This window comes from Macrobrachium nipponense, chromosome 13, assembly GCF_015104395.2.
Source record: "Macrobrachium nipponense isolate FS-2020 chromosome 13, ASM1510439v2, whole genome shotgun sequence".
Taxonomy (NCBI): Eukaryota; Metazoa; Arthropoda; class Malacostraca; order Decapoda; family Palaemonidae; genus Macrobrachium; species Macrobrachium nipponense.
The window spans coordinates 62,766,258-62,784,122 of NC_087206.1; the positions used below are offsets into that span (position 1 = coordinate 62,766,258).

A 17,865-nucleotide genomic window follows, 5' to 3' on the forward strand; every position below is an offset into this window, starting at 1 on the left:
CGGCTGTTGATGCTATATCTTTATATAAATGAAAAAAAAAATAAAAACAATTGAAAGCCAGAAAGATGCTGAGTTACTAAGTTCATAATGATACCATTACATCAAAGACATTCAAAGGTTTTGCAATGGCTATTCTTAGGCAAACAAATATAAAAAAAGAGCAAGAGTCTTTACAAGGAATGAAGGTCAACCAGTTTCCTTGGAATCTGTAGTTCTTATGTAATTTTTAGAAGAGCCGTTCTGAGCCAATGCCAATCGGAGGCAGTAGAATTATTCAGAGGCTTCAGAACTCTTAATTTAAAGCTACAGTAATTCAGAGGCTTATGAACAGCTATAATCTGGCGCCAGAGAAAGAAGGTCCTTCGGTGTCTATCAAATCAACGTCACTCAGAGGCAATAAAGGGGATGATGCTGCTCTTCGCTGACTTAGGGAAGTCGGTCGTCATGACAGGTGATATGCATTGCTCGGAGAGTCCGTGAATCTCACCGAAGGCCATAATATTCAAATCGGACGAATGCGTCACGACGGCCTCATCTAAAGAGTTAATCCTATCCAAGGGAATTATGTAAAACTGGAAATGGAAAAAAACGAAAATGTCAACGCTTACTATATATAGGTTTCTGAGTTACTCTTCATAGGAGTGTGAAATGTTTCTTTATTCTACGGCGGAATTAAAAGGACTAAGGTTTTTTCTTAGAGTTATTTCAATAACAGTCGATAAGATTAAATGCACGAATAAGCGTATGCATATTAACCGCACGTACACACGCATATAGACACATACATACATACATTTCCATACATACATATTTATATGTATTTATACACACACACACACACACACACACACATATATATATATATATATATATATATATATATAATATATATATGTATATATATATATATAGACAAAATCCACAAAGGAAACAAAAACCATTGAGTTCTGCAGGGCCTTTCGACATCTTGTCCTTTACTTAGCAGGCAAGAAGTCGAGGGGTCTTGCATAACTACATCGATATATATATATATATATATATATATATATATATATATGCACACACACACATACACACATATAAATATATATGAAAGAAAAGTTGTTTTCTCGAAAGCCGCCCCTTTTATATGCGGGTCTTGCTTGAATTTCCATCCATTTTGCAAAGTAATGAGATTCAAGCGGAACTTTCACAGAGGAGAAGGAATCTCATCTCGGTTTTAATGACGAGAGAGAGAATCGCACTTTCAAATAATGCTGTGAATAGGACACGCCATCCCCGTCCCCAGCCCCACTCCGACTCCCTAGTTTCTCGAAGAAGAGGAAAGAGGAAGGAAAAGTAAGCAACTAGGTTTCTGATGCCCACACAATACCTACTTAATAACTCTCGGGCAAACACGTTGTTGCCGTTATTACGTCTGGTAGTATACTTAGATATTTTGCTATCGTGACTAAACAAAAGGGGGCGTGGCGCAATCTTGACTTCATTCTACCGCCTCTCGTGAGTCTATGTTTTAAACTTCTCTATCTTCTCATTTTTAAACATTTTCTTGCAGAGTAAGGCCGGAAAAAAGGGCATTAAATGACCAGTACCGTCGGCATTCCAGGAATAATAATAATAATAATAATAATAATAATAATAATAATAATAATAATAATAATAATAAAACCTTTTTTAAACTGATGATTCAACTTGGGTATGACTTACAAAATGACGCAGTTCTCCTAGAGTACCGTATAACATATGGCCGAAGTTTAATATTCATTCGTTTTAATGAGCGGCAAATGGCCACATTTGAAAGGAGGACCATAATGCAGACATCAATCACGCTAATTACTTCAGATTACGAAATGAGACGAACACTAATGGCCATCATGTATTATCATCAGTGTCGCTCCAGACCTCAAGTGAAACGTAGCGTTTTTATTATTGTCTGGGTTATTCCCGTCAGGTAACGTTCATAAACAAATTGGATAATAAGAAAAAATTACGGTAGGTAACTGATAAGGTGAATTTACAAAGATCTAACAATAACAGAAACAATCATTCAAACTTGGGCCTTCAATCGTGTCAGACTAAGCAATCTTGCGAAGACTATATATATATATATATATATATATATATATATATATATATATATATATATATATATATATATATATATATATATATATATATATAATTTTTATATATACATAAGGCATAAAAACTGCATCGTCACTGTCAGAGTCGACGGCAACAATCGTACCTAATTCTCTCTCTCTCTCTCTCTCTCTCTCTCTCTCTCTCTCTCTCTCTCTCTCTCTCTGAGCCAGAAAGCTTGAAATAAGAAAAGAAGATAGCAAGGGAAATTAAGGAGTGATGGTTAACAAGAAAAGGAGGAAGAAGGAAAAAAATCATCGTATTAGGAGAGTTAAAAGAGAAATCAGTGATACACAGACGGAGACAGTTACAGACTGGGAGAAATCAATCCGTTAATCTTTTATTTAAAAATGTTTATGCAAAATAGCACAACCTAGACAGGACAGCTTCTCCTTTCACGAAGACCTACTATTGGACCCCTCCTCGATCACAACAAGAATAAAAACCAGAGGAGAGAGAGAAACGCCTATTATTATTATTATTATTATTATATTATTATTATTATTATTATTATTATTATTATTATTATTATTATTCAGAAGACAACCCCCTATTCATGTGGAACAGGATAGACCTGATTCGAAATTTAAGCTCCAAATAACACTGTGTTCATTTGAACGAAGTTACAGAAGACGATGCGTAGCACAGAAAGACGGTCAGAAATACAGATAGACGACATCCTTTATGAATAAAAAAAAAGTGAATTAATAAATTAATTCATATTGTTTTAGGGTAGTAAGGCATAGCATATTCGCTTGAGATTTTGAGGTTCCAATGAATAAATAAACAATGAAATAAATCCGGTGTTTACCTTCTGGAGATTTCCCACACCACTCCCCCACAACAACTTCTCCGTCCTCCAAAACAAATACAAAAGAATAAATTAACAATTTTACATATACAGAAAACACGAAGAACTTTTGCCCCTTGGAAAGTTAAAAAAAAAAAAAAACAAAAAAAAAGTTCACGTTAAAAAAAAAGAAGAAAAACAATAAAAAAAGCACGTCATTGTACCTCACAGAGCAAAGTTTCTTGGACCCCATCAAACCAAATAATAATAATAACAAAAATAATAATAATCATAATAATAATAATAATAATAATAATAATAATAATAATAAACCGCAGCATAGATCAGAAAAACACCAGGAAACATATGACAATGCACAAAAGCACTACACCCAAGAGCAAATACGGACAGACTATACATAACACGAAAGGAAGGAGGGAGAGGACTACTAAGTATAGAGGACTGTGTCAACATCGAAAACAGAGCACTGGGGCAATATCTGAAAACCAGTGAAGACGGGTGGCTAAAGAGTGCATGGGAAGAAGGACTAATAAAAGTAGACGAAGACCCAGAAATATACAGAGACAGGAGAAAGACAGACAGAACAGAGGACTGGCACAACAAACCAATGCACGGACAATACATGAGACAGACTAAAGAACTAGCCAGTTGATGATGGCAATTGGCATGGCTACAGAGGGGAGAGCTAAAGAAGGAATCTGAAGGAATGATAACAGCGGCACAAGATCAGGCCCTAAGAACCAGATATGTTCAAAGAACGATAGACGGAAATAACATCTCTCCCATATGTAGGAAGTGCAATACGAAAAATGAAACCATAAACCACATAGCACTTGCACAGAACCAGTACAAAAAGAGGCATGATTCAGTGGCAAAAGCCCTCCACTGGAGCCTGTGCAAGAAACATCAGCTACCTTGCAGTAATAATTGGAACGAGCACCAACCTGAGGGAGTGATACAACGATCACGCAAAGATCCTCTGGGACTATGGTATCAGAACGGATAGGGTGATACGTGCAAAACGACCAGACGTGACGTTGATTGACAAAGTCAAGAAGAAGTATCACTCATTGATGTCGCAATACCATGGGACACCAGAGTTGAAGAGAAAGAGAGGGAAAAAATGGATAAGTATCAAGATCTGAAAATAGAAATAAGAAGGATATGGGATATGCCAGTGGAAATCGTACCCATAATCATAGGAGCACTAGGCACGATCCCAAGATCCCTGAAAAGGAATCTAGAAAAACTAGAGGCTGAAGTAGCTCCAGGACTCATGCAGAAGAGTGTGATCCTAGAAACGGCACATAGTAAGAAAAGTGATGGACTCCTAAGGAGGCAGGATGCAACCCGGAACCCCACACTATAAATACCACCCAGTCGAATGGAGGACTGTGATAGAGTAAAAAAAAAAAAAAAAAAAAAACAAAAAAAAAAAAAAAAAAAAAAAAAAAAAAAAAAAAAAAAAAAAAAAAATAATAATAATAATAATAATAATAATAATAATAATAATAATAATAATAATAATGAAAAAGAAACCCACAAAATCACTGTGTATAACGTGTTTACTTCTAAGTATTTACATTTAATTTTACTCCAAACTCGAGTACTTTCAGGCCCTATCTGTGGCCCATTTTCAAGAGATGTGTAGGTTGTCAGCCTGGGTCAAGGCTCAGCAGTCTTCTGGAACTTCTTCTCGTTGAGCTGTCATTTATGTGATGGCTGTTTTGGTTTTCTTGAGAGTTGCTAATCCCCTCTTGTCGCTCTGATATCGTGAGCTGATGGTCAATGGGATTAACCCTTGTGGTAAGGGAGTGGTCCCCAAAAGTCTGTTGGGCAGAAAAACTAATCTCCAGGTCAGCAGGGTCAAGCTTAGCTTCTTTTAATATCAAGGATGGTTGTGATTTGTGGATGATATTTTGCTATTCTGCTAGGTGATGAAAATAAAATAGAGACTTTTCTAGACGAACTCAATAAGTTTGATAACAACATCCAATCCACTTTAGAGAAAAGTAACCATAATAAACTGCCATTTTTAGACATGCTCATAGAAAGAAAAGGAACAGGATATGAATTCAGCACATATAGAAAACCCACACACACATACTCATATATTCATTTCTTCTCTTTTCACAGTCATGATATAAAAATAGGTGTTCTAACAGGTTTATTTCTTAGGGCAATGAGAAAGTGTGACCCTTGCAAGATAGAGGAAGAAATAAATTACATCGATAAAAGCTTTGATGCATTAGCATACCCGGAATGGTTCAGAAAAAGGGCACTCAATAAAGCTAGGAAGATTTTTTACAGAGATTGCATGGAATAAAGAAAACAAGAAAATAGTTGCGCTCCCTTTTATGCCTAAAATGAAACAAATCACTTCAAAAATGAAAGAAATTCAATATAATTAAATTTGTGTATACCTTTGAGAATACCGTAAAAAACAAAGTGTAAAAATAAATTGGAAGGAGAAGACAGAAATACAGATGATGAAGGGGAGGTATACATCATCAATTGCAGCAACTGTGGAGACAAATATGTGGGGGAATCAGGTAGGAGAATAACGACTAGAATCCAAGAACACAGAAGGGCAGTACAGTTTAACTCTCAGGGGAGTGCTATAGCTAGGCATTGTTGGGAAAATAACCATAGGATGGATTTTAAAAACGGTAAGCTTACATACAAAAGCAATAAAATCAGTCATAGGAGGGTAATAGAAGCAACACTCACCAGAGAGATTAAAGTAATAGAAGGAAACAAAGGTTTTACCTCAGAAGATCCCATAAGCCGAGCTTTGATATTAAAAGAAGCTAAGATTGACCCTGCTGACCTGGAGATTAGGTTTTCTGCCCAACAGACTTCTGGTGACCACTCCCTTACCACAAGGGTTAATCCCATTGACCATCAGCTCACGATATCAGAGCGACAAGAGGGGATTAGCAACTCTCAAGGAAACCAAAACAGCCATCACATAAATGACAGCTCAACAAGAAGAAGTTCCAGAAGACTGCTGGGCCTTGACCCAGGCTGACAACCTACACATCTCTTGAAAATGGGCCACAGATAGGGCCTGAAAGTACTCGAGTTTGGAGTAAAATTAAATGTAAATACTTAGAAGTAAACATGTTATACATAGTGATTTTGTGGGTTTCTTTTTCATTCTTCAGAAGAAAACTGAAAGAAGTTTTTGTTTGGTTCAACAATAATAATAATAATAAAGTAATGATGAAAACAATTTATGAAGCTCATACATTCCTTTATACCCGATGGTCTGGCGATATTAGAAACCGTCCATCACGCGAAGAAGTAATCCCTGTCATTTTTAATGAGCGTAAAGTGTATACCTTCACTTACCACCTGATGGTTGTAATTGTAATCGAATAAACAGATCTTAATGGACTCGCCTAAATAGACTGGTGTTTATCGACAAGGACCATTTATGCATCGTATCTCTCTCTCTCTCTCTCTCTCTCTCTCTCTCTCTCATAATGGATTACCTATATTATTTATAAAATAACATATGCAGTGAACCAGCAGTGAATGACAGACAGCTTTTCATAGCCGTTTCTAAAATTGTATTTTAAAAATTTCATGTCCTGATATACAGTTTTTCAATCTAATTTCTCTCTTTTTCTCTCACTTAAACACACAATCCTAATTGGTTTACCTGTACTGCTGATAAAATAAAATATGCAGTGAAAGACAGCTATTCACAACCGTTTCTAAAATTGTATTTACGAAATTTCACGTCTTTAGTACATAGTTTTTCAATCTATAATGTCGTCGTTCATAAAATTACCGCCCGAATTCGAGAAAAGGACAATTTAACGCTGAAAAAGATTCTTTGACTCTTATAATACTGGTCCTTGTTAAAAAGTGAATATATATTCCGTTGTTTTTTTGTTATACCACAATTAACTGCACACAAATCACCTGATTTACCCCAGAATTATTTCATCGCTGTGCCTTACGATAACCGTACTTCTTCTTCTTCCCAGCTTTATCCCTATTCGGGGTCGCCGTTTTTAATGAGCCTCTTCCATCTATCTCCTCTGTCCTGTGTCATTTTCTCCCGTACTCCCTTCTCCCTCATATCATCTCTGATGCAATCTCTCCTCCACCTGGTCTCAGGTCTTCCTCTCCTTCGTGTTCCATCCACCTCCACGTCCATCACTTTCGATAAACCGTACAATCTATTCAGTTCCCCTACGATTACACTACTACAAAGTAACTAAGGTAAACCATTAAAGAAAGAAATCTTTTCTGTTACGTATCTTGATAAACAATTTCAAATGGATGATAAGCAAGATGGCGAATAAGTTAAAAAAAAGAATTGGAAAACAATGTTAATTAAGCAGCCTAATGGCCCACCTTTCCCCAAACCTGCAGTACGTTAGTGGCCTGGCCTATATCGTTGTCAGACGCACAATTATGGCTAACTTTAACCTTAAATAAAATAAAAAATACTGAGGCTAGAGGGCTGCAATCTGGTACGCTTGATGACTGGAGGGTGGATGACCAACGTAACACTTTGCAGCCCTCTAGCCTCAGTAGTTTTCAAGATCTGAGGATGGACGGAAAAAGTGCGGACAGTAAAAAGAGCGGACGGACTTTGATTCAAAGCCGGCACGATAGTTTTCTTTTCAGAAAACTAAAATTGAAGGACAGCGAAACAAAATAAATAATGATGCTAAAAAAAGGAATGGAAAAATACGAATGCCAGAAAATGCAACGGCATAAATAAGGCTCGCGAACAATTCCGAAATTTCATATTTTCTAACGAGAGGGGAAAATAATGGTGGTATATTTAATTTCCTGCGTTTAATTACATTCAATGCTTCCGAGGGATGTGACGCGGCTTCTGCTCTCTAGTATTACTACTCCTCGTGCTTTACTTTCTTTTTATATACTACATATATATATATATATATATATATATATATATATATATATATATATATATATATATATATATATATATATACATAGATTATATATATATATATACACACACACACACACACACACACATATATATATATATATATATATATATATATATATATATTATATATATTGATGCAACCTAATAAAACAACGATAAATTCTTAATAAATAGTGATATCACAATTTCTAATATAATGCACATGTATAATGACGACATGAGACAACATATTTTATATATTTTACATATTCATATGTATATATATATATATATATATATATATATATATATATATATATATATATATATAATGAATAGTATGACAACACTAGGTGCAACATACTATAGTAGATTCACATCAACCGTGCATCCGATGTTTAGGCCTGTCCCTAACGACGCTCCTAATTGGCTATTGATAAGCCAGTCACAGGGATGGAAAATCTCAGTCTCTCGAGAGAGTTCACATAGGCAGGATATATGTTCCACCTCTCATAGGGGATACTTTTGAAAGACGTATCTCTAAAGAGACGCGGATGGTACATCCTGCCTATGTGAACTCTCGAGAAAGACTGAGAGTTTCCAGCCCTGTAAATTGCTTATCAACAGCCAATCAGGAGCGTCGTAAGGGAGTGGCCTAGACATCAAATGCACGGTTGATGTGAATCTACTACAGTAAGTATTAGACTTTAATAACCTCTGTGCAGGAGAACACTTGCTTGAATTAGTTCGTTATACTTTAAGTGACTCGAATTAATCATTAAAAATAATCATAAAAAATGAAGAATTCTCGGTGTATACCATACAGACATATTATTGGTTCACCTTTAAAGGAGTTCTGGCTGTTTACACGACTTAATAATCTTTTTCCTATTTCTCCCACGGGACAAGAGGCTTAAAAATAAATAAATAAATAAAAATTAAATAAATAAATAGAATAGAATTTTACTCGTATGTTATATACAATCTTGTTTTACGTGTATTGTGATAAGAGGACGAAAGTCGTGTTCATACATTTCTTCTGTATTCAAATAAAATATCAAGAACTAAATGTTATATATATATATATATATATATATATTAAATGCTAGTTATATATATAAATATATATATATAATATTATATATATATCTATATATATATAGATATAATATATAAATACTAGTATATCTCCAATAACTGTTTGTGAAATTGAAAAGCATGAAAGCATATATATCGGTTGTTTGGAAATAAATTTCCATGTTATAGAAAATAACACTAAAATTATATATATATATATATATATATATATATATATATATATATATATACTCTATATATATATATATATATATATATATATATATATATATATACATATTTAAGATATAGCATTTAGTACTTGATATTTTGTTTATTTTGAATGCAGTCGAAACTGAAGAGCACAAGTTTAGTTCTCTTATCAGAGTATTTCTTAAGTATCCATAATTCCTTAGAGGTGAACAAACATATACGTATATATATATATATATATATATATATATATATATATATATATATATATATAATATATATATATATATGAACAAAGTTACAGCCACGAAGGAAAACTGAAACACTGGAGGAGTTGCAAAGTACTTTCGTCTTGTTACCAACACATGGTCACAGCAATTCTTGGTAATAAGACGCAAGTACTTTGCACCTCCGTGTTTCAATTTTCTTTCGTGACTGTAACTTGTAACTTTGTTCATATAATTATAACGATTAATATATATCTATCTATATCTATATCATATATCTATATCTATATCATATATATATATAATAATATAACATATATCCAAAATGCCCCCCATAGTCAAAGCGCTGTCATCTGCTACAAATGAGAACGGAATGGAGCTAAGGATATATCGAGCTATACAAAACCCGTCGAGATTTATGGCCGCCCCTTTGCTATCCCGTGGTATATCGGCAGTGCTATCACCCGATATAAACGACTTTGCGTTCCACATGCGGCTAGGAAAAATCGCAGTCGATTTCTCCGGTTGATTCTCGGTCCCAAGTAAATAAATGTGACCTGACGTGTTGCTCTTATAACTCGAATACGAGGTGAACGAAGCTGACTGGAGGGTATGTGGCGAAGTAGCAAATATTAGCTTAATTAAAAGAGGGCAAGGAAATCATAAAAAAATCTTTATATATAATGATATTTACCGTGGAAAGGAAGGTGTTTGGTAGGATTTTGAGCGATAAATAAAGGCAGCAGATGGGTGTAACTGAGTTTGGCCAAAAAAAGGGGGTCTGAGATAAGAACTGCATTGTCGGGCAAAAAAAAAAAAAAAAAAAAAAAAAAAAAAAAAAAAAAAAAAAAAAAAAAAAATATTATATATATATATATATATATATATATATATATATATATATATATATATATATACTATATAGTATATTAAATTGAGAGAGAGAGAGAGAGAGAGAGAGAGAGAGAGAGCAGTAAAGACAGTAGATGGGTTTAACTTAGTTGGTGTCAAATAAAAAAAGAGGATCTGAGATATGGCTGCCAGCGTATTTTAACATGTTTATGAATGAAACAAAAATTTCTTTCAGTTTTCTTCTGAAGATTGAAAGATACCCACAAAATTGCTGTGTACAACTTGTTTACTTGTAAGTATTTACACATTATTCTATTCAACACTCGAGTACTTTCAGGCCTTATCTGTGGCCCTTTCTCAAGTAAACGATAAGGCCCTTTCTCAAGTAAACAAGTTATACAAAGTAATTTTGTGTGTTTCTTGTTCAATGTCTATGAATATTTTGAAATCACAGAAAGGAGATCTGATGTAGGAAAAAAGTTATTGGATAAGAAAACGTGGCAAGAATGCAATATGGAATGCAAGATATTTGCAGATGACACAGTGCTGGTTGTAAGTCATGGAGAGAAACTGCCCAAACTACTGAAAGGGTTAAGAAGTTTTGCACGAGAATCGAGTTGAAAGTTAAATGTGTTAGAAAAAAAAGATTATGCATGCAAATGAAAACACAAGGTGATGAATGTTAGTAGGGGAAGAGTTGGGATAATTGTAGGATAGGTTTAGAAGCCAGCCATGAAATGGGCATAGAAGGAAAGGTAGAAAAGTAAATGTAAATGATTATGAAGAAGGCTGGAGTGCCTACAGAAGCCAAAGTAGAAATGTATGAAGGAATTGTTGAGCTGGCTCTCCATAACAGAAGTGAAGTGTGAATGTTCAATATGAATGAGAGATAAAGTGTTAAATCTGGTAAGATGATTTGTTTGAATAACATACGAAGTTTATGAAGAAAAGGAACGGCGATAAACGTGGAAATGCACAGATAAAGTCGTATAAAGGTTAGCATAGGTGAACTGACAGATCATTGTATTTTCAGGCTACGTCATGTAGAGAGAATCGAAGACAATAGCTTAGTGATAAAGGCACGTAATTCTGAAGCATTAGGAGGAAGAAGACAAAAACTATAAAGTGCTGGATAGATTGTTTGGAAAAGGTGTTCAAAATTGGCACGAATGTGTGAAAGATGTAATTAAAGGCAAAGCGTTTGGACGAGCTGCTGTTGAACAATTGGCCCAGTTGTAAGAATCAGCTGGTGTTGGGGAAGAGTCCAGCTCAGGGAATGTAACTATGAATGTGGCAGGGACTATTGCGTTGTTTTTTCTCTGGAGCCAGCCATCTCCTTGGGGAAATAATTTTACATATATATGACTGGTAAAAATGCTCTGTTACAACAGAATTCCATCTGGTAAAAGGAGCCCATAAAAACGCCAAAATATAGAGAGACAATACTATTTCAGAGACTACCGTCTCTCTCTCTCTCTGAAATATATTTTCTCTCTATATTTTGGCGTTTTTATGGGCTCCTTTTATTATATATATATATATATATATATATATATATATATATATATATATATATATATATGCATATAATGTGTGTTGGGTGTATATATATAAACGAGATTAAATGATGACTTATTTTAAATGCTGATTTGTTTCTATATGCCTACTTATACGACAAAATCGCATGCAACGGTGATGGCCGGGAATATATCCGAGCGATTAATCAAAGCTTAGTGTTTTTAATTAATATTTCATGCAGATTCATCACACACGTTAAAATGCTGTGTCCATCCGCGCCAACTTCGGCTTGCATTTATAGTTGGTGGGAAATATTAATGAAAATTGCAACGTTTATTCTGGACAAATAACAAGGCCCTCCCTCTGTTATGTGCATATTTTTGGAAACAACACAGATTATTTCCCATCAATTAACGCTGACACCATCGAGGGTGTCCGCGTATATATACGCATCGTCATCAAATCTTTTAAACGTACAGATTTTCCTTACACGAGAAATGTTCGATAACATGACTCAATCAGTAGATAAAAAAGACAAAATCATTTAAAAATACAGATTTTTCTTACGTAGGAAATGTTCAATTACATGAATGCAATCAATAGATAAAAAAGGACAAAATCTTTTAAAAATATAGATTTTTCTTACCCAAGAAATGTTTAATAATATGACTGCAATCAGTAGATAAAAAGGACAAAATATTTTAAAAATATATATTTTCCTTACGCAAGAAATGTTTAATAAATGACTGCAATCAGTAAATAAAAAGTACATAATCTTTTAAAAATATAGATTTTTTCTTACGCAAGAAATGTTCAATAACATGACTGCGATCGCCAGAAAAAAACGACAGAACTGAGATGAAAAATAAACTAAAACTTCTATTATCTCGCTATAAATAATTTATCCATTAATATTCAGTAGCTTTTTTTCTCTCTCTCCAAAATTCTGATTTTATTCGTTAATGGGTATCATGAATGTCTGCAGTATTCCGCCAGCTCTCCTCTCCTAACCATTAAATGAATCCCGATCAATCCACGATTAAAATGAAAGCAAAACAGCCCTACAGTAACGCTGCAGAAAAAAGGATAAAAATCAATGTCACTTGTGCTAAAAGAGCTGCAATTTCGCCGTCTACCCGTTTCCCTTTTCTGTAATTAATTAATATTATTACTATTATTATAAAATTATTACAGTTGATTAAACCTATTCACATGGAACAAACACACCAAAGGGGCCACTGACTTGAAATTCAAGCTTCCAAAGAATGTTGGTTTCAACCTCCCGCCGCTGAAGACCCCCTAACACTGCAGCAGTAACTGATCATGATAAAAAGCCACTGATTTTTCAAGGGCCTGGGGGGACACACGAACCCGCAACATCTGACTGACGTACCACGACTCTGGCCACTATAACAGCGGGCCAGTAAACTCTACTGCTAACCTAACCTATCCATAGCTTTCGCATTTCTGAGTTATGGCTCTTTGAAGTCCTCCTTTGCCAATGATAGCGTATACATTCATTACTCTAGGTTTCTTTTTCTCTCTTTTCTTTAATGGAGTTTTGAACCAAAGATATCTTCGAAGTGTTTTTATAAACAAAGTCCTAGAGTTCCTTTCTTTGCTTTTATTTCATACTTTCCGCTTATACCAGTGTCACAATAACTGCAATGAAACATGCAACGCGCCCATCTGGAGTGATATAATCATATAACTCGAAGCTGTGCGCTAACTGAAGGGCTGAAACGTATATATATTCTAATATATTCCGAGGGATCAGTAAGATTTAGACACGGATACCCGATAATATCATTCTCTATAAACAACAACACTTAACATCAAGAAACATGACATCATCACGTATGCAATAACCCAATAACCGATAAAGTTTGTCGTCTCAATAAATGACAGCGAATCATCAACTCCAGTTACGGCTGAAACTAATAATATATGACAGTGTCATTTCTGTATTTTCCTAGGAAGTATTTAGACTCGGTCAAGTCATCAGAATCATCATCACCTAAGCCTTGCATTTCTGCTGACAGATGTTTAGAATCCCCATCATTTACTGCTACGGATCTGCTCGCTGCAGATTCCATATAATACTAGATTTCTGGTGCCTTATTTTATGCTGAAGTTTACTGTATTTCCGAATATATTTCTGTCATTAAAGAGCAGACTGTTTGCACTATGCATGAATTCAAACGTAGTTTTTCATCTCTTCCTGACTTAATACAATCTGAAGTCTCTCATACGTACGTGGGAATAAAAAAAAACTCAAAATTAAATGAAGTGTCTTATTTCATACTTAAGTTTACTGTATTTCCGAATATATTTCTGTCATTAGAGAGCAGACATTTTGTTTTCACTACGTATGAATTCAAACGTAATTTTTCATCTCTTCCTGACTTAATACAATCTGAAGTCTTACATACGTACGTGGGCATAAAAAAAGTCTTAGCAACATTAAATGATGTGTCTTATTTCATACTTTAGTTTACTGTATTTCTGAATATATTTTACTCATAAAAGTTTTCATCTCTTCCTGCCTTAATACAACCTGAAGTCTTACATACGTACGTGGGTATAAAACAAGATTAAAATAGCTTCAGGCACCACCGATATGACGGCAATACCAGCCCTGCAAAAGTCGTGATTAATAGTCCATCCTTAAGCCAACGAGATACCTTAGGTTCTAAGCACGTTGGGAAATGGTATAGAAAACGGCAAGTAGAAAACGGCAAAAACACTCACCACTAAATCTGACCTCCTTCCATGCCCGGTGAAACGTCCGCATCAGCCGGTGGTACAACGAATGCAAACTCCAGCCCTGGTGCCTCTCACGGGATTTGAGCGATGAGCCTGACTTGTGGGACGACGCTGGGGAGTCCGTGACGTCATGGGACGTGCCTCTTCTTCTTCTCCTCTCGGGCGTGACGTCGAAGTACTCTTTCTCCTCATTGTTGTAGTCTTCTTCATTGATGTACACGGATCCTGAACCTTGCTCGTAAGTGGACATGACTCGGGGTGTTTCAGTGATTATCCACTCTCTTTTTTTTTCTTTTTCTTTCTCTTTTCCGTCACAAATAGATCATGCAACAACACTACCTTTTTATTTTTATTTCTCTTAAAGATCAACACCAGATCTCTCTCACACGTCCGTGTCTAGTCCTGAGGAGGAGGAGCACCAGCGCATGACCCTTACAACGAGAGGGGCATCTCACACCCACTTGGCCCCTGCTACATTTCGTAAGGAACCTAGGGCCAACCTCAGCAGATATATCGCCCAGCGACACATTTTTATACACAGAATGTCCGCGATTTTCTATAACAATTGTTCTGAAAGCTGTAATTGAAATATAAATCAACACTATGTCTCAAAATATAATGGAAATTGTATATAATAATGTTAAGGAGGTATAGGATAGTAGCAAATGCTTTATTGATCAGCGAATCGCAACGAATGTCATGGTGCTATAAAACTTATATCACTGCAATAAAAAAAAGTAATAAGTATGTATATAAAATTTCGACCATTAACTTCCTGATAAAGACAGAGGGAAGATAGACAAAGGAAAAACTATTAATAATCTCTCCATGCAACAACTGTACATATGCATCCGCTCAAAATGAATTTGAACAGCACATGAAAAATTAACTTTCACGACCGTGTTTTGGTCGAAGAGTTCTATTTCAGAACGACGAACTGGGCCTCGTCTAATATTGGCTAAAACCAGGGCGGGGCTAGCCAGGAAAAAAAAAGGAAAAAAAAATCCGTGCGCCAGACATCAAAGGAACCCAAATAACATACGAATATTTTTTGTCAATCGAGACAAAATTAGCTTTGATTTGTCAAAAGCAATTAGCAAGGTCACGCCCATTCCACAGCTGGTTTCAAGTACATGGGCTTATTAGTGTTATGCATTACACCTACGTCGAACTATTCCATGCGGAAGGAAAAGGCTACTGTCATGAAAAATATTATAAACATGAATGAAAGTACTGAAGAAGGGTTTTTTTACAATCATGAAAAATATTACAAACAAGAATGAAGTACTGTAGAAGGGTTTTTTTTTTTTTTACAATCATGAAAAATAAAACATGAATGAAAGTAGTGAAGAAGGTTTTTTTTTACAATCATGAAAAATATTATAAACATGAATAAAAAGTACTACTGAAGAAGTTTTGTTTTTATACAATCATAAAAAATATTATAAACATGAATGAAAGTAATAAAGTTTTTTTTACCATCATGAAAAATATTATAAACATGAATGAAAAGTACTACTGAAGAAGTTTTGTTTTTATACAATCATAAAAAATATGATAAACATGAATGAAAGTAAAAAAGAAGTTTTTTTTTTTTTTTTTTACAATCATGAAAAATATTATAAACATGAATGAAAAGTACTACTGAAAAAGTTTTGTTTTTATACAATCATGAAAAACATTATAAACATGAATGAAAGCACCGAAGAAGTTTTTTTTCTTTTTTTACAATCTTGAAAAATATTGTAAACATGAATGAAAGTACTAAAGAAGGCCATTTTTTATTTGCTGCAATCATGGAAAATATCATAAACATGAAAGTATTGAACAAGGTGTTTTTTTTTTATTTTGCAGGATATACGAGTATGCAAGGTCGCTTTATTTGGATTTGTATCAACAACGCGTCAGTAATTAAAAATTATCAATGAATAAACAAATAGTGGGTACGGAAACCAGTTAGGGAATAATCTCAAGTCATTAATAATAACAAATTATTTCTATTATATATGTCTTTTTTTTGGGGGGGAGAGAGGGGGTGGGGGGGGGGGGGGGGTTGTCGAAGGAGACGGTTAATAGCCACAACTTCTACAATCAACGAAGCTGATCCTGATTGGCGGAATACAGATTGGTCACTGGAACGTTTACTCAATTTATATTCTTTATTATTTTTTTTTCACGGAGAAGCAGTCGCCGAATTCACTGTCTCGCTCTCTGGCAATATGGCAAATTAGCAATGGCAGGATGACATTTTTGGATGTCCACCCCATCCCCATGATACAGCAGTAGAGAATATATAAAAATTTATTTAAATACATGGCTATATATAAATATATGTAAATATATACACTACACATATATATGTATATGCATATACTATCATATTTGCGTGTAAATATATATATATATATATATGATATATATATATTATAATATATATATCTATATATATATATATATATATATATATAGACGTGCACGTGTGAAAGTCTTCCCTACTTGTACAAGCAAGCATGTTAATTTTCCAAGAAATACGAATGCTTGAGTATGGACCGATACCACCGAAGATAAATCATTCGATGCACCTATGTATCTTTGCGTATTAAAATTGAAGAACGTAGAATAAAAAAAAAAAATAACCAAATTGAGAAGAATGTATTAACTTGATCGTCTAAAAAAACCATCAAATACCTTGTTGTAATTAACAGGTGCAAAAAGCTTTTTTGCAAGTCATATTTTTAACTGCTGACTCAATCTGTAAAACCATGACTCAAAAGTGACTAATAAATTAGCAAATTATGATTTAAAAAGATATATTACAAAAATGTCAAATGAGATGAACACTGTGGGAACAAAATAGGTTCTTGACAACGATTATATTGGTATCAGAACAATAACAAGCACACATATATATATATATGAATACTTGAGCTAGGTATATCTGCTTAATAGCCACGGATATCTGACAAAACGCATGAGCGATACACAATCATTGACGTAATCTTAAAACATCAAAAGAGAGAGAGAGAGAGAGAGAGAGAGAGACTCGCCAAGAACCTCGATAGTACGTAACGAAACGATTAAAAGCACAAAGGCAAATGACAGAAGCACACAGTAAAACAGAATTATTTTGTGAAATCCTCTGAAACTCTGACCTGGACCATAATAATAATTCTCCAGAAGAGGAGGAGAAAGAGAGAGGCGCGGTCATTGATCCATTACTTGACGCTTGACCCGATGTATTGCAAAAAAAAAACAAAAACAAAAAAAAAAAAAAAAACAATGTATTTCGTTGACGACCGCCTTAGGAGACGCTGCTGCCTCTCTCCGACTTCAAA

At 34.5% G+C, this 17,865-nt stretch overlaps 1 protein-coding gene across 1 annotated transcript in view; it reads right to left on the reverse strand.

Moving 5' to 3' along the window:
• Positions 1-17,865, reverse strand: part of LOC135225848 (Kv channel-interacting protein 4-like) — a 790,651-nt gene that overhangs the window by 548,380 nt on the left and 224,406 nt on the right. Inside the window, exon 2 of the mRNA XM_064265390.1 lies at positions 14,516-15,107. Coding sequence (XP_064121460.1) covers positions 14,516-14,780 — 265 coding nt within the window. The 5' untranslated portion in view covers positions 14,781-15,107. The remainder of the gene's footprint in view (positions 1-14,515; positions 15,108-17,865) is intronic.